This window comes from Erpetoichthys calabaricus, chromosome 11 (assembly GCF_900747795.2).
Source record: "Erpetoichthys calabaricus chromosome 11, fErpCal1.3, whole genome shotgun sequence".
NCBI classification, from domain to species: Eukaryota; Metazoa; Chordata; class Cladistia; order Polypteriformes; family Polypteridae; genus Erpetoichthys; species Erpetoichthys calabaricus.
Window position 1 is genome coordinate 31073536 of NC_041404.2, and position 27240 is coordinate 31100775.

The 27240-nt window shown below is 37.4% G+C and overlaps 1 protein-coding gene across 3 annotated transcripts in view; it reads right to left on the reverse strand.

Moving 5' to 3' along the window:
* The window catches only part of htr4 (5-hydroxytryptamine receptor 4), a 465874-nt gene that overhangs the window by 85872 nt on the left and 352762 nt on the right, over positions 1–27240 (reverse strand). Inside the window, exon 8 of one of the 3 annotated variants that reach the window (XM_051933843.1) lies at positions 26074–26155. The exons of 1 other annotated variant lie outside the window; for it this stretch is intronic. In XM_051933843.1, the coding sequence (XP_051789803.1) occupies positions 26092–26155 (64 nt within the window). In that variant the 3' untranslated portion in view covers positions 26074–26091. Of the gene's footprint in view, positions 1–26069; positions 26156–27240 lie in introns of all 3 variants that reach the window. One more of the 3 variants, XM_051933844.1, reaches the window with a different exon arrangement.

The following is a 27240-nucleotide window of genomic DNA, read 5'->3' on the forward strand; positions in this document are numbered from 1 at the left end:
CGTGGCTGAACTGAGCATAAGGAAAGAATCAAGCCTGGATGGAGCACCAAAATATCTCAAGGGGAACTCACAGGCATGGCCGGATCTGTCATCAGGGTGACTTGGGTGCACAATCAAAGGCCCTGCACGCAAAGGGGTCTTACATATGCAAAAGAACAAAATGCTTAATAAGAGGAGGTGTTCACGTTTTCACTGACCATACAGGCACTCGCAGCAATCCGCTTTTCAGCACACACCCTGGAACACAACTCAATCAGACCTAAAGAAAGTGGTTTTAAAAGAAGAATAGGAGGCCAGTGGTTTTGATGAAAGCTATACCTGACATAAAAAATAATAATCTATCTATCTATCTATCTATCTATCTATCTATCTATCTATCTATCTATCTATCTATCTATCTATCTATCTATCTATCTATCTATCTATCTATCTATCTATCTATCTATCAGATATACAGAATAGATAGATAGATAGATAGATAGATAGATAGATAGATAGATAGATAGATAGATAGATAGATAGATAGATAGATAGATAGATAGATAGATAGATGTGAGGGGAAAAGCACTATCTATCTATATCTATATTTATATATATACAGTATATACTGTATATAGTGGAACCTTGGATTGCAAGTAACTTGGTTTGCGAGTGTTTTGCAAGACAAGCTAAAATTTTTAATAAATTTTGACTTGGTAAACGAGCAAGGTCTTCCAATACGAATAGTACATATATGCTTTGTCTGCCGAGCGTCACGTGATCACAGCTGAGCTGATCTGCAGGATTGTGGGCAATCGTCTCTCATTCTCGGGCTCAGTCAGCGTGCCTCACTCATATAGTCAACATCTGTATGAGTGTATACTGTTTACTATAGCATGGTGACCACACGTCACACGGGTGGAATTGAAGAGTCGCACAGTTTGGGGGAGGAACGATCTTCTCAGTCTGTCAGTGGAGCAGGACAGTGACAGCAGTCTGTCGCTGAAGCTGCTCCTCTGTCTGGATATGATACTGTTCAGTGGATGCAGTGGATTCTCCATGATTGACAGGAGCCTGCTGAGCGCCCGTCGCTCTGCCACAGATGTCAAACTGTCCAGCTCCATGCCAACAATAGAGCCTGCCTTCCTTACCTAAGCTACTTCCTACTAAGCGCCACGTAAATCGCAGAGGCCAACGACATGACAAAGAGCACCATAATAGGAAGTGAAAGAAGGAAAAAAGAGAAGCCCCATCAGCTGAGTGTCAAGTGCAGGATAGAGAATACAAGAAAGATAAAACAGAGAAATGCATGTGACCAGAGGCCTACATGTAACTACTGGGGCTGGAACCCTGATCTTGGTCTTGACTGAAAACTTATGACCTGATTCTTTCTGGAAATTCAAACATTGGAGGTAGAAACAGTGTCAGAAAACTGACTTCTGCTTGTTTGTCCATTATGGCAAAGTGTTTGTCAAATGAAGTGACATGGTGGAGTGCTAAAGAAGACCAACTCCATTTTCTTAGCATCAAGTGGGGGATGCAGAATGCAAAAAAGGCAAATACAAATAAATGCACGTGACAGGAGGTTTGCGTGCTTCACTAGTAATAATAATATTTTGAACAATTACTTTGAACAAGCCAGATATGCTAGAGTTGAAACTAATGTAAGGAACCTAATAGTTAGTCAGGAGAGGGCTGATATCACTGCCTCTAGCAGTTTTACCAGCAGCATGCTGAGCAGTTCTGTGGAGTCACCAACACAGATGAGAACAACAATGTGATGGACAACAAGGGTACTGCCAGAGATAAGAAGTACCAAGCAATGCCAAACCCAAAGCAAGTATTCTCTTTCTAATCTTTTATTTTATTTGGCTGCAAAACGATCAGCTACATATCACAAAAGTGTCATAAGGCCTTTTAAAATATTTGTTAACTGTGAAATCAGAAGAAAGTTGATTTCCTGCAGATGTGATGTTGCACTTATCAGTTAGTTTTGCTATAGGAACTGTAATAGGCAAAAGAACGAAAAAGGAAGGTGAAGTTTACAATCTCTGTACCTGATTTATTATTTACATATGTGATGTTCATAATTTGTGAGTATAGACATATGTCAAGTGGGGGAGCTTCATTGGAGGTAGTGAGGTGACATTGGACCTTTTGAGCTTCAACACACTGGGACCCCTGGGGGGGTCTTAATCCAGAACTTGCTCGCAGGGCCAATTTAAAATTGTCAATTTTCCTAACATTTATGTCTATGGGATGTGGACGGAAAACTGCTGTACCTGAAGAGATACCTGGGAGAACGTGCAGACTTCACACAGACAGATTAAAACCCTGATGCTGAATCCATGAGACCACAGAGCTAAACACTGTGCCTCCATGCCGCTCCTGAACTGAAACAATGACATTAACATCTTCTGGCTGTTAAGTTCTGTAGCCAGTTTAGAGTCACTAATCAACCTAACATCAAATGATTAATGAAATGTCATTATTAGGGAGCTGATTAATAATTTGTTAAATACATGGAAATTGTAACTGTACTGTTTTCCAGATTATTTTAATGCTAATAGATAACACACTTCTAAATGTGCACAGTAAACTAAATCAGAGATACTGTAAGCTTGTAATGCAACCAGCTGTATTTAAATCTCAATTTCCATGTCCCCATTAAGTGACAGCTCCAAATTTGACAATTAGGGTAAAACTAATGCTACCCAAACTGATTTTAGTCAATAATCTAAAATTAGAAAAGAATAACTTGGTCAGGCAGATATAGCATTTTCATAGTTGTATTGAAAGCAATGCAACACACTTAAAATGTTTCTACTATGCTCTTTATATTCACTCATAAGCAGGGCTGGCACCACCATTAGGGCGAATTAGGCATTTGATTTGGGCACAGATCATAGTGGTGGGGGTGGCCATCCGCAGGGGTTAGGTACCGAACAGTCGGTTGGCGCACTAATAAGCTCTGCCTAGGTTGCAAAATAACCAAGCACTGGCATTGCTCATAGATTAAGTAGCAAATCAGAAGCAATCTCACGTTTCTCCCAAAAATACAAGTGGATTTTCATATTAGCACAATGAATTGAGAAGGTTAGAAGTCAGAAGTGTGAACTCCTGTAGCACAGGAATGCAGTACTGGTGGTCCCATTCTGGTCCAGTGTCTAGCAAACCATCAATACAAGTGGACTCCTGTACTTTACACACCATGAAAGTTACCAGTCAGCACATCAATACAGGCTATTCTTTTCAGAAAAGCAGACACACATCTTTCACACTTCATTCGTGTACTGTGGGTACCTAGTTCTGTTATCAGATAATTAATCTTTAAAATGGCAATGATGTCTACCTTCATCACGTGCAATGTTTCATTTGCTGTTTTTATCTTTTTACCCCCTGAAGGCTAAACATAAGGTTTTAAGTGTCTTATGTAATTACAAACCAAAATTCAAAATGTATAATTCAGGAATTGTAAATTAGAAATTTAATATTAACTTTTTTTAATTAGACTTTTCTTTTAGAAGATTTCTTTTTTCATACTGGGACTCAACCTCTGAATTTTGCACTTCTGACAGCCCATCAAGCCATTTAGTTCCCTTTACTATGCTACTACAAGACAGCACAGTGGCACAGAGGTAAGTGCAGCTACCTCATAAAACTCCTTAATTTCAGCAAAAACAAGGAGATGGTCATTGACTTCAGAAAGCAGAAGACACACCACACTGCCTTCTGTATCACAGGGGATGCTGTTGAGAGAGCGAGCAGCTTGAAATTTCATGGAGTAACAAATGCTGGCAAACCAAGGTGTGCACAACACATTTTAGCTCTTTTCCTGAAAGCTCACCAGCACCTGTACTTCCTCAGACGTCTGCGGACAGCTTGCATTTCTCCATCTGTTCTTGTAAACGTCTGCAGGTGCACAGCTGAGTCCATCCTCATAGGTTTCATCACCCCTGGTAGGGCACATGCTCAGCTCAAGAAGGTAAAGCACTGCAGAGGGCGATGAAGGCAGCAGCTTCCATCTGTTCAGGACATACACAGCACTCACTGCTTAGAAAGGCAAATGGTACATTTAAAGACCTCGACCATCCTGCATGGCAGCTTTTCTCAATGATACAGCTTCTACCCCCAGATCTTAAGGTTTCTGAACAATCAATCACAAGCACAAACTTTGCATACTGTAATGTATATACTGTATATATTCAACCCCCACCCATGAGAAAGAGAGAAAGGCCAACAGCCAGAGTAAATCTTTTCAGTGTAGTTTAGAAGGAAAGGAGTCTTTCTCCCCAATATACTATAAGTGCTTAATCTAAAATATTATTGATTAAATCCTGCCAGGTTTTTCCAATTTCAAATAGTAAATAACATCAGTTACCCACTGAATTAACAGATTAGGATTCTTCCAGTTGAGCAAGATAAGTCTACATGCCAATAGTGTAGTAAAGGCAATTACAATTTGTTAGTCCTTCTCCACTTTAAGTCCATCTAGAAGTCCAAACACAGCTGTTAGTGGATTAGGAGGGATTGTGACACCAAGGCGATCTGATTGGCATTTAAAAAGTTTTGTCCAGAATGATGTTAATTTGGTACACTCCCAGAACATGTGGCCTAGTGAAGCTGAAGCTCGATTGCAATGTTTGCAGGTTGGATCTAGCCCTAGAAATTTCTTCTTGTTCTTCTTTCGGCTGCTCCCGTTAGGGGTTGCCACAGTGATCCATCTTCTTCCATATCTTTCTGTCCTCTGCGTCTTGTTCTGTTACATCCATCACCTGAATGTCCTCTCTCACCACATCCAAAAGCCTTCGCTTAGTTCTTCCTCTTTTTCTCTTGACTGGCAGCTCTATCCTTAGCATCCTTCTCCCAATATACCCAGCATCTCTCCTCTGCATATGTCCAAACCAATGCAATCTCGCCTCTCTGTCTCCCAACCATCCAACTTGAGCTGACCCTCTAATGTACTCATTTCTAATCCTATCCATCCTCGTCACACCCAGTGCAAATCTTAGCATCTTTAACTCTGCAACCTCCAGCTCTGTCTCCTACTTTCTGGTCAGTGCCACTGTCTCCAACCCATATAACATAGCTGGTCTCACTACCGTCCTGTAGACCTTCCCTTTTGGACAATTTTAATCAAGACAGATGTGTTTGATACAAAATTTTAAGTTGAATAATTGTATGTTTTGCACATATGGAGCTTGAGTGAATTCTGTGCATGGCTGCCTTCCACTCCATTTCTGAAATGTTGAGTGAGAGATCCTTTTCCCACAGTGCTTTGGGATGTTTAAAAGGAAGGGACTTTAAAATTGTTTTATATATTATAGAAATGCTGTCTTAGTCTTCAAGACTGATCAGTATCTCTTCTGGAATTGAAATAGGAGGGAGGTGAGGAAAATTGGGCAGATTTTGTTTAGCAAAGTTTCTAATTTGAAGATAGTGGAAAAATTGTGTTGATGGGAAACTAAATTTAGAGTGTAATTGTTCATAGGATGCAAAGATATTATCTTATATATAAAAACGTCTACGCATGGAAGTGTATGTGTCTGTCTATCCTGGAAGTCAGAGGTGGAGTCGGGCTAAGGGCTTCACCTCCGAGGATACACAAGCGAGGCCAGCATGTCAGCAAAACAAAACCTCTGAAGAAAGAGTCACTCGCTTAGCCACTAATACAGAAGGGAGGTGAGCATATTGGCAAAACCAAACCTCCGAAGAAAGACAAAGTTGCTTAGCCGCTAATGCACAAGCGATGTGAGCACGTCGGCAAAACGAATCCTCCTAGGAGAGTGATGCCCAGTGTAGTTCCTTTCAATTACCTGACATCTCTACATTTCAATTTTTTTTCTGACACTTTCAATAGTTTCTAGGACCCCAGGCTTTTTACAACACAGGCTTACACAGCTAGTTTATATACAAATCTCTAAACAATAAAAACTGTGTAAGTTTGAATTGTGATTATCATGTAGGGGTGCCACAGATAAAATATTCTGTAACTTAAAGAGCTTCCTACATTGATTCTATTTTCTAATTGAAAGAAGGACAATTGGGTTATTAGTATATTGACAATACCTTTTATTTACTGGAGTACAAAGCAAGGAATATAAAGAGGTACTACAGGACTTCATTTCTATTGGTAATTCAATATTTATGAACTATTTTTCAATTCTGTTTCTCTTCTCTGTATCCTGCTGTGTGTGGCACTTGGTGAAGCTGTTCTCCTGCCCAGGGAAAAGACACCTGAGAATACTGAGAGCCTTGGAATCATCAGATAGAGAGATTATGTCTTCAGATTAGAAAACCCAGCATTGACTCTGTCGCAAACTGTGTAGGAAGGAGTGGGCAGCCAAACTGTGTCTCTTTCTGGTTTTGTCTGTTATAACTGACCGTAGACCCTCCAGATGTTTGTTTTCTCCAGGGACTCTGCTGAGTGGAGTTTTTGATTTCCTCTCCTCTGATGTTAACTTGCCCAAATTCAATAATTAATTAATGTACAGATAGTGATGGCCTCCATGTAAGTTAATAATTTTCAAACTACTTTGTATCTTTATGTACTCATTATGTTATTCTTGTTTGAGAATCACGTCTGGCCCCGTGAGAGTAGGTAGCATCAAGGTCAAGCTCTCATAGCGATACAAAAGCACACAGCATCGCCTGACAATGGATGTATGGTTGGACTGCATCGGCAAGTGAGAACTATCACCTGGAAAATCATTCTGATGCATGCAGTTCTAATGTGGGAGAGGAAGCACACAGTGGCCTGAAACCGGAGGGGAGGAATTAACTTTTTTATCAGCTCTAGACAGACATTTTTCACAGAAGTCTACTGTCATTATCCTTTGTTTCTATTGGAGTCCAAATGTATTTTAATGAAACTCACTGATCTCAAAGTGAAACTGTTTAATTAATGAAATTGTATTACCTTCAGTATCAACTTTTCCTTTATAATGTGATTAATTAATTGGTAATTGAGTTAGGATTTTTGCCAGTGGGACAGACTCAGACAGTACACAAAGCATAGTTGGTTTATTGAGTAACAAAATCAAAGCCAGATAAAGGAAAGATTGACTGAAAAATAGATTGACTGATTAAATGATTGATTCTTATAATGTGCTATTAGAGAAAAAAAGTTAAATTATAAAAGAAATAATATATTTTATTTGTAGAAACAGGCATCATGGTGTCTCACAGCTGGCTAGTACTCTCACCTCATAGGTCCAGAGTCCTACCATTTTTTTTAGTTTGTGTGTTTTGGTCAAATTTGGTGGGTTACTCTGTTTTTCCCTTCATATCCCAAAGATGTGTGTTAAGTTAATTGGCATTTATGGATCTTTTGATCACTGTTTGAGCATTTTTATAGTTTCTTAAAAATACTTTTCTTAAGAACACAATTAAATTGCTATTACAGTAAAACCACACATACAGTGGATTCAGAAGCGCTCAGACCCCATCACTTTCTGCATACTTTATTGTGTTGTATATTTAATTTTAAATGGATAAATTTTCCACTTTTGCCCATCAAACTATGCTTGATAACCTTTAGTGACAAACTGGAAATATATTTTCAGAAAGATTTGCAAATGTATTAAAAATCAAAAACTGAAATATCCCATTCATGTAAATATTTAGACCCTTAGTTTTGTACATTGTGGAAGTCCCTTTGGCAGCAATTACAGCTTTGAGTCTTCTTGGGTCAGTCACTACAAGTTTTGCACTCCGGTATTTAGTCAGTTTAATCCCATTCTTCCCAAAAGATTCCCTCAGGCTCCATTAGATTGGATGGAAAGCTTCTGTAAACTGCCATCTTCAGGTGTCTCTGCAGTTCAGTGGGCTTTATGTCTGGGCTTAGACTGGACCACTCAATGACACTCAGAGACATGTCCTGAAGCCACTCAAGCATTGTCTTGGCTGTAAGCTTTGTGTCATTGTCATGCTGAAAGGTGACGCGTTCCCCCTGGCTGAGGCTGCATGCATTCTGGAGCAGGTTTTCTTCAAGGACCCTTCTCTATCTATCTGCTTTCATCCTTCCCTCAATTCTGATGAGACACCCTGCTCCTGCCACTGGGAAGCAGCCACATTGCATGATGCTGCCACCAACATTCTTCACCTTAGGGATTGGGCAGGAGATAAGCAGTGCCTGGTCTTTACCAGACAATATGCCTGGAGTTCAGTTCAAAGAATTCAGTTTTTGTTTAATCAGATCAGAGTCCGTTAAACTGTCATATACCTTTTACTCAACTGCCATTATACCATAAACACTACAGAGATGGCCGTCCTTCCTGCAGGTCCTCCCATCACAGAAAAAGACATCTGAGGCTCTGTTAGAGTGACCGTTGGGTTCTTGGGATACCTCTCTGATCAAGGCCCTTCTTCCTTGGTTACTCAGTTTGGCCAGATGGCCAACTCTAGGGAGAGTCCTTTGTTGTTCCAAACTTGTTCAATATCACAATTATTGAGCCCATTGTGATTCTGGAAACACTCAAAGCTATAGAAATGTTTTTATTTACTTACTATGATCTTTGTTTAACCACAATTTGAGATCTACAGAGAATCCCTGGACTTCATGGCTTGGGTTTTGTATTGACATGTGAAGTGTAAAACCTTATATACACAGGTGTGTGTCTCTCTTAATAATGTCTAATCAATTCAGTTTGCCTCACGGGGACTCCAATCAACTTCTAGACACATCTCAAGGAGAATTAAAGCAAACAGGATGTACCAGACCACAGTTTGGAGCGACAAAGCAAAGGGTCTGAATGTGGAGATTTCAGTTTCAATTTTTAATAAATTGCAAACCTTTCTGAAAATGTTTCCACTTTTTCATTATGGGTTATAGATAGATAGATAGATAGATAGATAGATAGATAGATAGATAGATAGATAGATAGATAGATAGATAGATAGATAGATAGATAGATAGATAGATAGATAGATAGATAGATAGATAGATAGATAGATAGATAGATAGATACTTTATTAATCCCCAATGGGAAACTCACATACTCCAGCAGCAACATACTGATAAATACAATATTAAATTAAAGAGCAATAAAAGCATGGTGCAAGTTAAAAAAAATGCAAGGTGGAGAGTTCAAGGCAGGTATAATAGACAATAATCTTGTATAGTGTTAACGTTTACCCCCCCGGGTGGAACTGAAGAGTCGATCTCCTCAGTCTGTCAGCGGAGCAGGACAGTGACAGCAGTCTGTCACTGAAGCTGCTCCTCTGTCTGGAGATGATACTGTTCAGTGGATGCAGTGGATTTTCCATGATTGACAGGAGCCTGCTCAGTACCCGTCGCTCCACCACAGATGTCAAACTGTCCAGCTCCATGCCTACAATAGAGCCTGCCTTCCTCACCAATTTGTCCAGGCGTGAGGCGTCCCTCTTCTTTACGCTGCATCCCCAGCACACCACCGCGTAGAAGAAGGCGCTCACCACAACCGTCTGATAGAGCAGGGGTCCCCAACCACCGGTCCGCGACCTACTACCGGGCCGCAGCCGTCTGACAGCCGGGCCACGAGAGAACTGCCGGCAACGGAGACTCACTCAGACTTTTCAGAACGCTTGGCGGGCGGGGCTTTGCAGCGGCGCAGAGAGAGGAGAGAGACCGCGGTGAGAGACTATTACAACAAAGTATTGTTACGGTCCCGATAGTTTCCCAATATGACACGAGTCTATAGAAGTCACGTTACCACGAAGTACATTCAGCAGATGCTTTCATTACAACGAAGTGACCTTGAAATGCCTGAATGAATCATCCACAGAGCAGTTAGATCTGTGGTCGCAGCTCAGTTGTACACGTTTGCACAACGATCCCCAAACAGAAACATTGTAGAATTCTTTCTTCGAACTTTCCTCGTACTGTTTTTTTTTTTTTTTGCTGTTTTTGTTTTCTGTGGTTTTCTGTGATACCTTTTGCTTATTGCTTGTCAACATTTGAAAAACATCCATTGGAATTTAACTCATTGTCACCCTCCTATAGAAACGGCAGACAGGAAAAAAAGGTGGCAGTGCTTAATGTTTGTGATGTGCAATCTGTAGGAATGGCAAATGTAAAGCATATGTCTTTGTTATATGCAAAAAAAGAAGAAAAATCTCGGTTTGCAAACGTATGCGAACTGCTTAATAATAATAGAAATGTTATGTAAATTGTGTATAAAACTGCCCCCCCCAAAACTGCAGAAGTGCAAAGTCCAAAAACAAACTGTGATATATAGCAGTGAACTGAAGGAAAGAATCTGATAATAAATAAATAGAAAAATTAAACTGAAGTCCTGAGTCGGCCCAAGAAAACAATAAGCAACAATAAATATGTGCAATACTAGAATGCAATTCAAACCTGCATTGAGAAATGGAGGCGCAGTGCAGGAGCGACCTTATGGATTCAGTGTCCTAGGATCAAATCTCACAGCCAGCCATGACTGAGGTGCAGTTAGCATGTTCTCCCTGGGTGTGTGAGGGTTTTCCTACCATATGCTAAGGAACTATATGTGTTAGGTTAATTGTTTTACACAGAGAACCACAGACACATAGATTAAGTTACCAAGTAGTGTGGTACACAGTAGACTTGGCTTAATGGTGTTTTAGAAGACTTATGTGGATAGGACTTGCAAACTTTGTTGGGCTGAATGGCCTGTTCTCATCTAGATTGCTCTAACATTTTAATGTTCTAAAAATAACAACAAAATAATCATTCATACATCCTGAGAGCTGCTTGACCCCATTTTTGGGTTTCAGGGAGTCAGAGCCTATCCAGGTAGTGCTGAGTGCAAAGCAGGAATTACCAGTGGACCGGGAACTTTGTTGGGCTGAATGGCCTGTTCTTGTCTAGATTGTTCTAATGTTGACTGAAAACTGTCCCCATGTGGGTGTGTGAATGTGCTCTATAAAGGACTGGCACCCTGTCTTGAGCCCAGTGCTGCAGGGATAGGCACAGTCCCTGTTCAACCCTGAATTGGATTACGCAGGTTGCAAAGTATTATGCTATTTAAATACTGAGTAAAATTGCAAGCTCAAGTGATTTAATACAAAAGCTAAAATGATCTGAAACCCAGGAGCCTCAAATGATAAAAAAAAGTTTCAAAATATTTATTTATATATAAAGAGAGAGAGAGAGAGAAAGAAAATTAAATTTGCTTGACAACTCTGCATATAAAGCCAAGTATATATAAATAAAAGTATTATAAACAATTAAACATTCTGATTCCAATACCGATTTCTTTTAATTCATCCCTTTAAAACGTTGTTTTACCCTAATCTCCAGCATAGCCAGGCAAATACAAGTTTTATGTCCTCTATTAAAGTGTATTTTTATCATTAAACTATAGACCACAGGTGTTAACTGTTAATTTTTTATTAACAATAGGAAATTATGTAGGCTTATTGTTCAGGGACCATAAAATACTAAAGTGAATTAAATTTCTTTCAAATACATACTTTAACTAGTAAAATATGTACAAAAATATATATCCATAATACATTTGGCATAAAAGAAAATAAAATGCTTCTCATAATTATAAGGCGTCATATTGTTTAGTTTTCTTTCTGTAATGTAGCTATTCTCACACAATCAATTAACTGATATTGGCAATTAAAGTGTTTAAATGTAAATAAATGTGCACTTATATGGTTTAATCATATTAAATTATTAATTGCACAACAACATTTTGTTGTTAAAATATAAATTTGCTATATTTATACAGGTTATTTTTTTTCGGTTTATTAAGTAGACAGTTGTAATTCTTGAGGTGTACTTATAAAATATGGATTACCATTTTAATTATGCAGTACTTGTTTCTTACCAAAACTTATGCTATATGACACACAGCAACAAATATACAAAATCAGTACAAATCATTCAAAAGCCTGTTGTTTACCAAGCGACAATTTCAAATTTGTCTTTTATCTTTTCTTTTCCCAGTTAAAGCTGCTGCATTTTAATCAAGCTTGCTGTCCAAACTCAAACGGTTTCCGTTTTAATTCAAAGGAAGAAAATGAAAGTCTGAATTCTTTAAAGTAGCCTTTTTACTATTTGTTTAGTTGCACAGGACGACTTCTCTGATTACGTTTATTTTTCATTTTTTTTACTCCACTTTCTTTAACATAAGGGCTAAAATACCAGTCACCTTTCATTTACTGATTAAAGAAGCTTAAGACTGCAGGAAGTTTGCTGCAAAGGAAAAAAAAATTAAGATGCACACTGGCTCAACTATCGTAATATCTTGTGTAAAGGATCACTGCAACTAAACTACCGTAAAGCTTAGAAAAGCAGAGGCTGAAAAATGTCAGTTTTTGTGATCAGCTTTTTTTATCATTGATCAGCAGCCGATCAATCAGAGCAACCCTGACAGGAAAAAAAGGTAAATATATACTGATGAGCTTACATTAGAGTAGCAAAATTCATAGAAATAGTCATGAGTTTTTGCAGCATAATGTTATTTTATTTAATAGATGGCAGCAGAGTACTACAGTAAATGTTACCCCAAGTCTGACCCTGGCGTAACACCAAGGAGGTTATCCAGGTCTTTAAAATTCTCAAATACATTGAGAGCGTAGATCCAGCAGAATTCTTAAAGTGTAACAGTGAATCAAGTACTCGAGGACACCAGTGGAAAATAAGGGGACGTGAAGCCCAAAAAAGCACTTCTTTACTCTAAGAGTTGTGGAACTCTGCAGCAAAGTACCAAGTCATGGAGTTCAAGCAGAAAACTTCACAACCTTTTGAATTATCTGGATGAGATACTGGGACAGCTTAGTTATTAGCTAAACAAACGAGCTTGATGGAGTAAATGGTCTCCTCTCATTTGTCAAATTTTTAATGTTCTTAATTCTCAACAAAGAATCTTCATGAATGTGAAATGAAAGCACCTAAATTTCATTCACAACATTTTGTGACCCATGTCTGTGAAAAAATGAAATGATGTGAACTCATCGAGCCTTGGGATTTAGTTAATACATTAGTAGTTCATTGATGGTGGGTTCTAGGCTGGTGGGTCAATAGTATTAGAAGTTCCAAAAGGAGAAATGAAGAATACAGTCCCAAGACATAAGAACAGGTTATAATATCTGTTGACACATATACTGCTAGTCCTTTTTTATAGTCATTCTTCTTTTTTTATCTTAATGCAATGAATGAACAGAGCACCAGGGTCGATAATTGTACCCTATCAATTAATTTATTCAAGACAAATAACACCCCTCCAAAATAAAGGCGTCTGTCACTAAGGATACAATGAATTCAAAGAATGAATTTTGTGCTGTTTAGTTATTTACTTTAGGACAGAGAAGGACATGAAAATGACCTCTTAACTAATCCTTCATTCACAATCACACTCTGTTTATTAAACCATTAGCGCAACTGACATTTTCCATTACATCGTGACATTTTCGGTAAAATTATAAAAACAAATAGGCTGTAAACGACAAATTACATGTCTAGTCTAGACGGCTCAGCACTGTGAAACTAATAAAATTTATTTATTTCTTACAACCTCACAAAAGTACTGTATTTCACATGACAGGGTGCTAAGATCAGAGGGGCAGTAAAGTAATTGGCTCAATGCCATTCTGATCTGGAATCTTCTCTGTGTGACATCAAACCCATTACTCCATCCGTTTTATGAACATGTCCTGTATTTGACAGGTGCTGGCTAACATGCTGATGTCATGTCTCAGCTAGGGTTTCAAATGCATGTTTTATGTTCCTTTTGTTCAATTTTATTTATTTATGTTGATTATGTGCATCATTTTTTATTTTTAGTTTTGTCGACGTATATAAGCTGCCTGTGTTGTGTTCCATGTGTTTTGTGTGGTACCCTAAAGAGGAGGTGCCACCTGCCAACGATCACCAGGGACTGCCCTCCATCCTATAAACCCGGAGGGTTTTCCACATTTCCTGACGGTTCATTGTGAATGCGCTCTCTCGTCGGTAAGTTACTTGTGTTTTGCTGTATTTGTGCCTTTTGTTTATTTTGGAATTTTTACCCTCTTCATGTTTTTTTGACCCCTCTATTTGGATTTTGTATTGGGACATTTTTTGACTTTGATTGTCTTGTTAGAGGCAATTCCATTTTGCCTTTGTGCTCTTATAATCTTTTTTGTGAAAAATAAATCTCTTATTATATAAAGATTCAGGGCTTACTCTTATTATTAGTCGGGGTTTGATGCTGATATCCCCCTCTAGTGGGCATTATTGGAAGTGCATTGGAAGTCTATAGTGCTTGGAGCATCTAGTTCATGACAACTGAATAGTACATTAATTTCAAGTGTCATTATGAATTTGTGTTTTGTTGTGTTCATTCACTTTTATAATTTTGAGGGTGATGTTGTGCTGTCACCACTATTTGAGGTCATTTGCATTTTCATGGCCTTAGTGGACATTTTTAATAATGTGACCCTGATCTTGTAACTTGTGACATGATTGCTGCAGGCATATTAAAAAATGGCAGTGCAGACTTCTAGTTATCCTAGTTTTAGATCTTTACTATGTGTTGTCACATTGTTTTTGGTGAAGGATTAATTTTTGGCTAACTTTCCTGCTGGTTTCTGCTCAGATATTGTGACTTTGATTACCTCTTCTCCACCAAATCTAACGCCGGTAGCTTTATTGGTTTTAACCTCTGTTTGTCCTCTGTGTGAAGAATTTGGACACCTTGTTAGAACTATTTGGTGCTTCAGATATATTTTTTTCTGTTCATCTGTTATTGATCTTTTAGAAACTTAAGTCTCCAGGAAATTGACTGGCACTCTGGACTCTCTGATACAATTTCCCAAAAATGTCCCATTTTTTTGTGAATTTCCCATTGGGATTAATAAAGTATCTATCTATCTATCTATCTATCTATCTATCTATCTATCTATCTATCTATCTATCTATCTATCTATCTATCTATCTATCTATCTATCTATCTATCTATCTATCTATCTATGTCTTACTTGAATTTCTGAATGGAGGAGAAGTAATTTCTTCAAGCTAAATAAGAGAAAATCAGAAATCTTAGTTTTTGGCAAAAAATACATAGTGAAGATCTTAGAAGTAAACTTGATCCCATAGAATTAAACGTGAAGTGAAGAATTTAGATGCAATCATAGACTCCGACCTAAACTTCAAATCACACATTAACCAGATTACTAGAACTGCCTTTTTTCATTTAAGGAGCACTGAAAAAGTAAGACCTCTTATAACATTTCAAGATGCTGAACCTAATTCACATTTTTGTTTTTGGTTGGTTAGATTACTGTAAAGCACTCCTAACAGGACTACCTAAGACAGACCTCAATCGGTTGCAGTTAGTCCAGAATGCAATAGCATGAACTTTAACCAGGAAAAGAAAATTTGAGCACAGCATCGCTGCATTGGTTAACTGTGCCTTTTAGAATTGACTACAAATGGTATATTAAAGCTCTGAATATTTTTGCTCCTTCCTATATTTGGGACTGCTTGTCCCCCTAGACGTCAAGTTGTAACCTTAGATCTTCTAACGGCCGTCTGCTTATTATTATAAGAGCTATGCATACAAGCAGTGAAGTGGCCTTTTCCTGTTATGCATCATATATCTGGAATACTTTACCAAAATATATATGCCAGGCTACTACTATGGAACATTTAAAAAAACTCCTAAATACCAACTTTTTAAATTTGGCTTTAATATAGCAGTATTTTAGTTCTGCTCCAAATAGTGGATTTGTGATGATTACTAATGTCTACTTTTCTCTAATTTCTTTTTCTGTGGTGGCATTTTGTGCCGCCGCCACCACCTGCTCAAAGTTCAGTGTAGCTGCCTGCAATGCTTAAATGAAGGTGGATACCCCAACTGTTGATGAGACCCTCAGCATCAAATGCTGTAGAACAAAGTTAAAAAAAAAAAAAAGAATGACTTAAAAACATTTATTATAGGTAGAATGCTTAGTGTGGACAGGGTGGTCTTTTGGCATTTTGTATTCTTTTCTCTTGCTTATCTGGTGTTTTGTTAAATTTTTTCTGTACTCCACGACCATCTGACCTTAGCATCCATTTCAACTTTAGAAACTTAAAAATGGATCTGTAAATAAAGACTTTACTTTTCTATTAATTATATAATGTACCTATTTTACGTAAATACATATTGATTTATTTTTAAACATTGTTTATTCATTATTATTCTTGTAACTATTTCTACGACATCTAGCAAAGCACTTTGAGCTACATCATTTGTATGAAATCTGCACTGGCAATTGGAAGGTTGTCGGTTCGAATCCTGTAAATGCCAAAAGGGACTATGCTTTGTTGGGCAATTGAGCAAGCCCTTTAACCTGCAATTGCTGAGCGCTTTGAGTAGTGAGAAAAGCGCTATATACATGCAAAGAATTATTATTATTAAGCTGTCGACTTGTGGAGATGCGCCTCTAATTCTGCTGTGGTTTTGGGTCTGTCTGACCGGTCAGAGTTTCTTCCAGTTTCCAAGGTCTTTTTTGATGATGTAGGAAATCTTTCCCACTGACACCGGGGCTTTCTTTGCAGTTTTGCTGAAGATGGACCTACACGTTTAAGGGTTACAATGGTCTGAACATCTTTCCTTCTTAATTGCCTTTTTCTCACCATTATAATAGCAAAATATAGTTCAATATTGTCTAAATAATGCTTCATTGGGTGTAGCAATACAGTTTGTTCTAACACTACTTTTATTAAGTAATCAACAGAAGTTGGGACGCCTGTAGGAATTGTCTACATCAAAGTTCAAGACTTAATCGATTTCAATTGCTGTAGAAGAGTTGTAAGGTGTTAACCCATTACTTGTTCCCTTAAAAATGTCTCCAGCAATTTTGTATAATGCTGAAAATTACATTATTTTTTCAGTTTTTGGTAATCTAAGCTTTTTCTTTAACTTCTGACAGTTTACTGCTTGCTGGTGTACCATTTCAGGTTATTCAATGGACGTGAACTGTTTAAATTTTAATAAAAACTGTAAAAATTTAGCATGGTCTAAAATTTTTGACTGTTAGTACATATTTTTATAGTACATGCTGCTTACAATTTTTGCATGTTTTATGTTTGTGGTATCGTCTGCTACTTGTTCAGTCTGTCACTAAAGCTCCAAAAAAGTAACACTGATACGAAAAACATTTTGCATTGTACCTGTTCTGAAGAAGGCAGGTGCCACTTCAACTAAAGAGTACAGACCAGTGGCACTTGCATCCCACATCAAGAAGACCTGGTTCTGGACTATATGAGTCCCCTTTTGAAAGACCACTTGGAACCAAAGCAGTTTGCCTTTAGGAGAAAGATTGGTGTGGAAGCTACAGTTATCTATCTGCTCCAAAGAGCTTATTCCAACCTGGACAAAGATGGTAGTCCTGTAAATATTATGTTTTTTGATTTCTCTAGCAGCTTCAATACCATCCAGCTACCCATATTAACAACAACAACATTTTGTTTCTTGTATAGCCCAAATTCACACATGGAATGCCTTAATGGACTTTAACAGGCCCTGTTTATGACAGCACCCCAGCCTTGACTAACCTAAGAAAACAAGAACCTCCCCCCCAATCAAAAAAACATTGTAGGGACAAAAAATGGTAGATTGGGTATGTAATGGGTGTCAGAAAATGGGGTAAATACAACACACATAACAGAACACATGTAATCCTCTTCACAGAGCTAGATGGCTAATCGATCATTGCCAGCTCAGAAATATAACACAACAGTACAAACTGCAAGGCGAAAGGCAAGGAAAGATTATACCACTCACTAAATAAAGAACTTTCACATATGAGGATAAAGATTTGTTTAAACACATCAAAAACAAAGTAGAGACTAATTAAAATAAATGATAAACAACAATATCAGCCAATCAGCTAATTGAAGAACCACAACCAGATTGTAGAAAAGCAATCAGACAAACAATTCACCTCAGCCAACCAGCTGCCTCCCCGCTACTGGCCATTTTACAGCTGAGTCAGTGCTGGGCCTGTCAATCTGATGAAAGGAACCATCTACCCTTCTTAAGTGGTAAGCTCAATGATATGCAGGTGGATGCGCCTGTGGTGTCGTGGACAGTAAACTATTTTCAGGCGTACCACAGTCTGTGTGGCTCAAGGACTGTGTGATCAACACTGGAGCAGCATAAGGTACAGTGTGGTGTCCTTTAATCTTCACCCTGTGCACCTCAGACTATACATATGACCCCAGGTCAATTCTCTGATGATTCTGCACTGCACTGGGGTGCATTGACAAAGGGAATGAGACACAGCAGAAGACTCAGGCGGTACATTTTTTTTTTTGGTGCAAAAATAATACCTGCAACTTAACATCAGCACAATTAAGAATTGGATATTGGCTTTCACCACACCAATGAGCCCCCAGTCACTATTCTGGGAGCAGATATGGAGTTGATGCATGCTACAAGTATTTGGGGGTCCACATTCAATGATAGGCTGGATTGGTCTTGTAATACAGAGGAACTATAGAAGAAAAGGCAGAGCAGACTTTTTCTTAGAAGACTACATTTCTTTAATGTGTGTAGAGATGCCTTTAACATGTTTTATAACTCTGATAGCTGGTGAGATTTTCTGTGCTGTGGTGTGCTGGGCTGGTAACATCACTTCAAGAGAGCCCCACTATATCAACAAGCTAATTTAAAGTTCAGACTCAGTTATAGGACACACTCTGGACATGCTGGAGGAGAGAATAAAAGCAAAAAGTACTGCCATTATGAACAATGTTGCACATTATCTCTCTGAAACACCATTATTGGGTACCTGTCACCTATTTTTCACTAGATGTGTGTAAAGAACTGCTACTGAGGCTCCTTCATACCAACAGCAATATGTCTTTGTAATGCATTGCTTTGGCTGCTCTGATATCTTTAGCCATGTCAGAAGTTTTTTTTTCTTAATTTTTGTAATTCTTACGTATATTTGAAGGAGGCTGTTGTCGTTTGTTGTAATACATCTTGAGGTTCTGTAAAAAGCTAAATTTATTCCAATGGGAAAAATAAAATACTATCTATCACATTATAATAATCTTTCACATTAATGGGTAATTTGCCATTATATCATCCATATGTCACACTGCACATGTGATGAATAACCTATCTGCTGATGCTTTATAAGTGTTATGAAGATCAAAAGAAACCTTTGTTAAGGTTACAAAAGAGTACATAAGTAATCGATGCATTTTTGCAGTACCCAAACTAAATTGTTACCACAATTTCAAAGGAATTTTCCATGCTGTGGTGTTTGGGCGGGTAATATAATTTCAAGAGAGGCCCACCACATGAACAAGCTAATTAAAAAGACCACGCTCAGTTATGGGATGCACTCTCAACTCCGCAGAGGAAGAAGTGAAGAAGATAATGAAGACAAATGATAAATGAAGAAAAAAATAGGGTTAGGGTTAGTGCCATTATAAACAATGCTGCACATCCTCTTCCTGACACACTAACACGGAGGACTTTCCGCCAACAAATTATTCAGCAGAAGTATGTCAAGAAACACTACGGGCGCTCCTTTATACCAACAGAAATACGTCTGCATAATGCCTAACTGGGAATGCCAAGTCAGAAGTTTTCTTTTTCTTTTTAGTTTTCTTTCCTTTTAGTCATTCTCATGTGTATTTGAGAAAGGGTTATTGTTTGTTGTAATATAATAATATTAATTTGTTAACTGATATTCTGTAAAACATTTCCCCCTGCAAAAATATGAAGTCTATCTATCTATCTATCTATCTATCTATCTATCTATCTATCTATCTATCTATCTATCTATCTATCTATCTATCTATCTATCTATCTATCTATCTATCTATCTATCTATCTATCTATCTATCATGATCTGTTCTGTGGAGACTTGCAAGTAAGAATTTCATTGAATTATGTGCACTATACATTACACACACAGGACAATAAACTTGAACTTGAAGGGACAGAGAGAGAGAGAGAGAGAGAGAGAGAGAGAGAGAGGAGGAAGACTGACTATTAAACAAGAGGATTTTCACCTGGAGCTCGCATCAACACTGCAAAAGAAAATAAGGTCAATAAACATATTGATGGATGTGTCAGACACCAGGATCACCAAATTAAAAACAAATGAATGGCTTCCCAACTTAATTTTGTGCATTTCTCTTTTACAGTGAAGCATGATAAATCAAAAAGCACTTTAGTTTTACATATTTTGTTTGGGACTTTTTAATATACAGTACTGTAACCTATATTCATTATCAGCATTCACTCTGTTCAATTCAGGAATACAGGGCCCACAACAAACTTTTAGAGGATCAAAGAAGAAGCAGTGGGGTGGCAGTTGATAGCAAGACTACAGTCATGTGAGACACCAATTAACCTAAAGAGACCATCTTTGGGAGGAAAACTGGAGTATCAGGAGAATGTGCAAAATCCACACAGACAGTGATCAAGCCTGGGATTAGAACTCTTTGAGCTGTAAGGTAGCAATCCTAACCTCCAAGCCACCTCTTTTAAAAATATAAGATTTTACGTTTGCCAAAAATCATTCATTCAATTAGCATTTTTAGTTGTATATAGCACCCATCATACTGAACATAATGTTACACAACAATAATATTTTCTGGAACTCTGAATGTATCAGGGATTCAAAAATGTATAGCACACTCAAACTAAAGAACAGATGTAACATTGAAAATATACAGGTGATCTTCTATAATGAAGAAACATTTCAGTGTATTGAAATATTAATTTTGCTTTGCTAGCCTTAAACAAGAGACACAAGTAGAAGAATACCAAAAAATTAAATTCAGATTAAGCCCACGTAGATGTAAATGATGGTGCTAGTAAAACAGAAAGATAGCAACAGTGCTTCTGAGTGTCAGTGAACAACAGGCAGGCAGAAAACCTTTCATCACTTGCAGGTATTTAAGTACATATGGCAGTACCATTCAAAGAGCTATGACAATCAGGATGCTTATAGCTCTGGAAATGGCGCTGCCATCTGCACCACAGATGTTCTGAGATGAGATCTGTTTTGTTATTTTTTGTTTTATCTTTTAATTCTTTTGGATCTTGGAGGCTTGAAAACAAAACAAGAATATTACTGTTTGCTAGTTTAAGTTTGCATACTGTGTTTTCATGTAGTCCTTGCTGTTCTGAGAAACTGGAATTAACTCCAGTAGTCAGTGACCCTGACTGGGTTCAAGCAAGTTGGACAATTCCTGACAGATAGATAGATAGATAGATAGATAGATAGATAGATAGATAGATAGATAGATAGATAGATAGATAGATAGATAGATAGATAGATAGATAGATAGATAGATAGATAGATAAAGTTGGACAATTCCTGACAGACAGACAGACAGACAGACAGACAGACAGACAGACAGACAGACAGACAGATAGATAGATAGATAGATAGATAGATAGATAGATAGATAGATAGATAGATAGATAGATAGATAGATAGATAAGTTGGACAATTCCTGACAAATAGATAGATAGATAGATAGATAGATAGATAGATAGATAGATAGATAGATAGATAGATAGATAGATAGATAGATAGATAGATAGATAGATAGATAGATAGATAGATAGATAGATAAGTTGGACAATTCCTGACAAATAGATAGATAGATAGATAGATAGATAGATAGATAGATAGATAGATAGATAGATAGATAGATAGATAGATAGATAGATAGATAGATAGATAGATAGATAGATAAGTTGGACAATTCCTGACAAATAGATAGATAGATAGATAGATAGATAGATAGATAGATAGATAGATAGATAGATAGATAGATAGATAGATAGATAGATAGATAGATAGATAGATAGATAGATAGATAGATAGATAGATAGATAAGTTGGACAATTCCTGACAAATAGATAGATAGATAGATAGATAGATAGATAGATAGATAGATAGATAGATAGATAGATAGATAGATAGATAGATAGATAGATAGATAGATAGATAGATAGATAAGTTGGACAATTCCTGACAAATAGATAGATAGATAGATAGATAGATAGATAGATAGATAGATAGATAGATAGATAGATAGATAGATAGATAGATAGATAGATAGATAGATAGATAGATAGATAGATAGATAGATAGATAGGAACTACATATCAGACAAGGTGCATTGCTTTCTTCATTACATTTTGAAAAAACATTTAAAAGGCACATAGCTAATTCAATTTGCTACTTCAAACCACAGGTCAAAAAGAAAAAAGAAATGAAAATTTTCTTACTACAAAGATGAATAAAATGTTTAGTGTCATCCAGCACATTACAGAAATTAGTTTTAAAAACTTCAGAAGCAACAGCATTTTCCCAATGTGATGATTAAATCTCTTTGACTCATTTTTTCTAGCAGATCAGAACTTAAGCATAGAGTCTTCTTTCGTTTTCAAAGACACGTCTCTGCTTTTTAGCAGATAACGACCTTCAGAGGATAACACTAAGCAATGGTGCTACAGATAATGAGGTGCTAACACCAGTGGGATACCAGTTTCTTTTCAGGCAACATTCAGTCCTCCCTGTGCTAATCAGAAGAGCGGGTGATGCACATTCACTGTCTGTGTCACTTTGTGAGATAAACAGCACTGACCTGCTGATTTGAAACATGCACTGATCTGACCTCCCAATACAGAACAGGGGCCCAGTGTATAGAAAATATCATTTTAGAAAAATGCCACCTTTCTAAGCTGTGACTATTTCAGCCAGATTTCAAAAGGGAATCATTGGTGTGTGTCTAGTTCATTCAAGACTCAAGACTGTTAACAAGTGTTGATTTCAGAGTGAGTAGACACTGCAATGAACTGGCATACCTTCTAGAGATAATCCCTTACTTCTGCCTAGTGATGCTATCTCCCTGCCATCCTGAAATGGAAAAACAAGCTTCAGAAATGGATGAAGGAAAATTATACTGAGTGACCACTTTATGAGGTACAGATGCTCTTGCTCTTACTATGTAAGTAAAATAATTGGTGAAACACTGAATGTGAAGACAATGCAACTTTGAACAAGTAGTCTGGTAACAAAGTATAAGTGGCGTGATAATGAGCAACACTAAGGACACGTTGTGTCTGTCAATCAACCTTTATTATATACTGTGCACAGAGAGTACTGTACCGAAATGTTGAGAGCATGCACTGATAGTGTGTTGCCACACCAACCACACCATGAACCACCTGGATTGGGACCCGAGTGTAGTGGGTGAAACTTCAGCACCACACTGGAACATTGTGAGTTTTTTTGCAGTGGCTGGAGTGCCAATCCTGCCACCAACCTCCAAATTTGTCCTGCAAGTTGGAGGACCTGCTTGCAGGTCTGAATGCAGATTAACGAATACACTGCCACAAAATGGTTAACAAAGGAACAAGAAAACACAACAATAAAGTACTAGGAATAGCAGCCCTTCGAGACACAAGACTCATAATAGTATTAAAATTACCCAAGAAAACATCCGGCCATTAATGGTCCAGAACATCCTGCTTACATTGCAGAATTGGCTTTCAAGTATCTCAATAGTCTTCATAGTAATGCTCAGAATACTCGCTTGTGCACACATTAACAACAACAACAACATTTATTTATATAGCACATTTTCATACAAACAATATAGCTCAAAGTGCTTTACATGATGAAGAAAGAGAAAAAAGACAAAATAAATAAGAATTAAAATTAGGGAACACTAATTAACATAGAATTAAAGTAAGGTCCGATGACCAAGGAGGACAGAAAAAACAAAAAAAAAACTCCAGATGGCTGGAGAAAAAAAAAAATCTGCAGGGGTTCCAGGCGACGAGACATCCTAGCCCCCTCTAGGCATTCTACCTAACATAAATGACCTTAATCAGTCCTCATTATATTCAGGGTTCTCATGGAAGAACTTGATGAGGACGGCCATGTGGACTTCTGGCTGTGTATTCCATCAGTGTAAGGACATTAGCACGTTGTATAAATTTAGTTGGTTCCTCCCTGTGTGGATAGCGCTTTGATTATTATTATTATTATTATAGTTCTGTGTGAATCCCTGTAAGATGATATATATCAAAAATATTATTTCAATTAAAAATTGTTTTTTTTTTAATATAAACTGTTGCCACATTAAAAAATAAAATTAAATCAAAAACCAATTTTGTGTTTCAGTGCATTGAAATAGTTTTACAGTGTAACGGAGAGTAATATCTGGCATATAGGTTGATTTTTTTTGATTATTATTAATGTCTAGCAATCCCTAATTTTAAAATGTTTACCCTGGCAAAGAAGTTAATGTCTAACAATATTTTATTTTAAAATGCTGTAATAGCCAGTCCTTGCTTGGGGACATTTACAATTTACCATTATATGATAAGACTTTTGCATGAAGGTGTTTAGTCTTTAGCTGAAAATACCAAATCAGAACAAGCAGGAACAGACTTCTGGACAACCAGCACTAGACTGGGGGCCAGAGTCAGCCTGAACTGATTCATAAGGAACAACACATAAATGAAGCCTGCAAAGGCTTTCTGCTCTCTCTGCCATTCTCCATCCTTAGGAGATGCCATCTCTCTCAATCTATCTGTAAGCCATGCTGAAGAATATGCAATGCCAGATTAAAAACTAATCAACATATTAAGACAGAGAGCCACCTGGTAAGCTAAGCATATTAGATGCTTAATATGAACCATGTTATATTGATATTGTTTTGTCACAAGCATTGTATTCTGCTTATATTTTGGGCATATTATCTACAGTGAATGAATAAATGTGTACCTTTCTCTCCTGCCTGTTCTGGTGCCTAATTGCCTGGGGAAACAGATGTAAAATAAAGGGGGAAGTGTTGACTACAGTGCCTGACAGAGTGGTAAGAGCTGGGGACATAGAACATTCTGATATGGTCTACGTAATAAAGAGTTTAAAAGGGATAGTAGGGTCAACTTAGGTCCCTACCATGACAACGCACACAGAGAACAAACAATCACTGTCATTCAGTAATATTAAAATAGTCAAATGACTGAAGACTTAAGGTACTATATACAGATGTGCATTTAAAATTCTTGGTGCTACATAAATAAACGTTACCATAAGGTACACAGCTAAACATTCTTATAAAACCAAATGTGTTAAAGGCTCTTCAGTTCCATGATAAAGATTCAATTTTATTCTTCATTCACAACTTTGTTACAGCTCAGAAGAGATTTACATTGTGACCTGCAGCCATACAGGACTGTAACAGACATTAATGTCTGCACGGGCTTGTGAACACTGCAGCTACTGATATGTCAGCTTTGGTTATCTGTTTGTCTATGTTTATGATTATATCAATATGTGTGCATGGAAAATTCTCAATTTAATATGAATCGTTTTTCAAGTGCATAGTAATTTCTTTAATAAGAACATGGGGACATAGAAACTTGTTGAGGTTTTTAATTCACACTGAGAACAAAGGTTCATGGAATAAGTTACCAAGTAGTGTGGCAGATATTAGGGCATTCAGGATCTTTAGAACTCAGGCTGACGTACTTTTGGAGAAATTAAAAGAATAAGATCCATGAATGTTCTTGTCAAAATTGTTGTAATCTTCTAACTTCATGAGATAGTTCTAGGTTTGTAGTGTGTCAGAGTGAATGCATTTAACATGACAATGATTGCAAATTTCACGTTTCATGTTGGGCTCTTTCTTTGCTGTAACCTTGTGAAAACCAAAATTAACCCAAACATTCAACTCAAACATGGAAGCAGAATTTGTCATTTTGTCTATGGAGTAGTCTCTTTTTAACCATTAATGCTGTTGAGTCTCTCCCTCACTGTGGTGACTTGAAAGTTAGCTTCCATTTGCTGGTTGCCACTACTTTTCCTCCTTCCTAAATCTTCCTAAATTTTCAAAACAGAGCATCTCCCATCCTTAAATTTGTTCAGTTGTCCTTGACTTAACTTATGTGGTTCATAACTTGATCTATTTATTGTAGCAGTAAAGGTTATGACAGACATGGCAAATAGGTTAAGGAGCAAGGCTAAGTGATTCATGAAGTCCTTGGGCTGCCTGTGCATTTCCACTGTTCTTCTTGAGGGAGTCAGACTGATGTTAGACACAGTAGCTCAAAGACTAACATAGAAAAAGAAAGAGAGGGAAGCAAACTCACTTACACGGTGTGCCGCACTGGCTTAGACGGGGACAGGCCTGGTGTTGCAGAACCAGAGGAGGAATTTGGAGGCAGAAGAACAGCCGCTGAAGTGAAGATGGAGAGAAAAGTAGAAATCCAAGGAGTGTAGTGAGAGGGAGGACAACCAGAGGGAAAGGAAAAGAAGAAAGACAGAAAAGAAATGGTTAAAATATGCAATGAACACTGCAGGGAGACACTTCATGAACTCTGACCTATGCGCTCTCCAATTTTAAACAGAAAGTTGCAGATTTTGGAACATTTCAGTAACTTGTCAAATATCATTTTAGCAGTTCCCCACATTGCTTGACATTGTATTGTTGTTGGCCAGTTATGAATAATCTGTGAAAGGTGTAACATAAATTAAAGCCTGATTGGCTGACAGTACTTCAGAGATGCAGACATCTCCGCCCACAGATATGTGTCGAGTTCTATTAGCTCTGTACACTGTTTTCACTGAAATGGACATTCAGCATTCCATGAGGGGTGGGAAGTCGCTCTGTGTGAGGGTTGGACTGTACGAAAATTATATTTGTAATAAATCAATGTTTTTCATATTCCTTATCCAATTCATTTAATTTTTGGAATTTTTGTATGTTTATTTAAATTGTTTTATTAATTTTAGCATTATTATGATGATGGCATTTTGTGTTCTGTTTTTATATTTTACAGTTGCCGCCATTTTGTGACTATCTTTGTATAGTTGTTTCTTTTTGTGTTGCTGGTCCTGCGACATTCTGCTGCATCATACTCCACCTATTTAAGATGGCTCTTCTGTCTAAAGAGAGACAGAGGACAACACATGGAAATGACCAGTATATGCAATAATCAAGGAACGGGCCAAAATCATAACCAGGAATCAGAGAAATCTTTCTTCAAAGCCATAAGCATAAATCAAAAATTCAAAACATGACAGCAAGGGATCGTAACTGGGAATTCAAATTGTAATTGGAGATTTACGCAAGGAATTAATCAAGTTCTCATACACTGGAATTGAAAAGAATGTCGTTTGTTTGATGACACTCACAAGTGCAACCCAGGAGAATTCAGAAACAGGTTTCAATGGAAACAGTCAACACAATGTTCAGAGACAAAACCAAATGCCATCGCAGTGGGATGTAAACATATATTCAACTTTATCAGAAGGATAAAA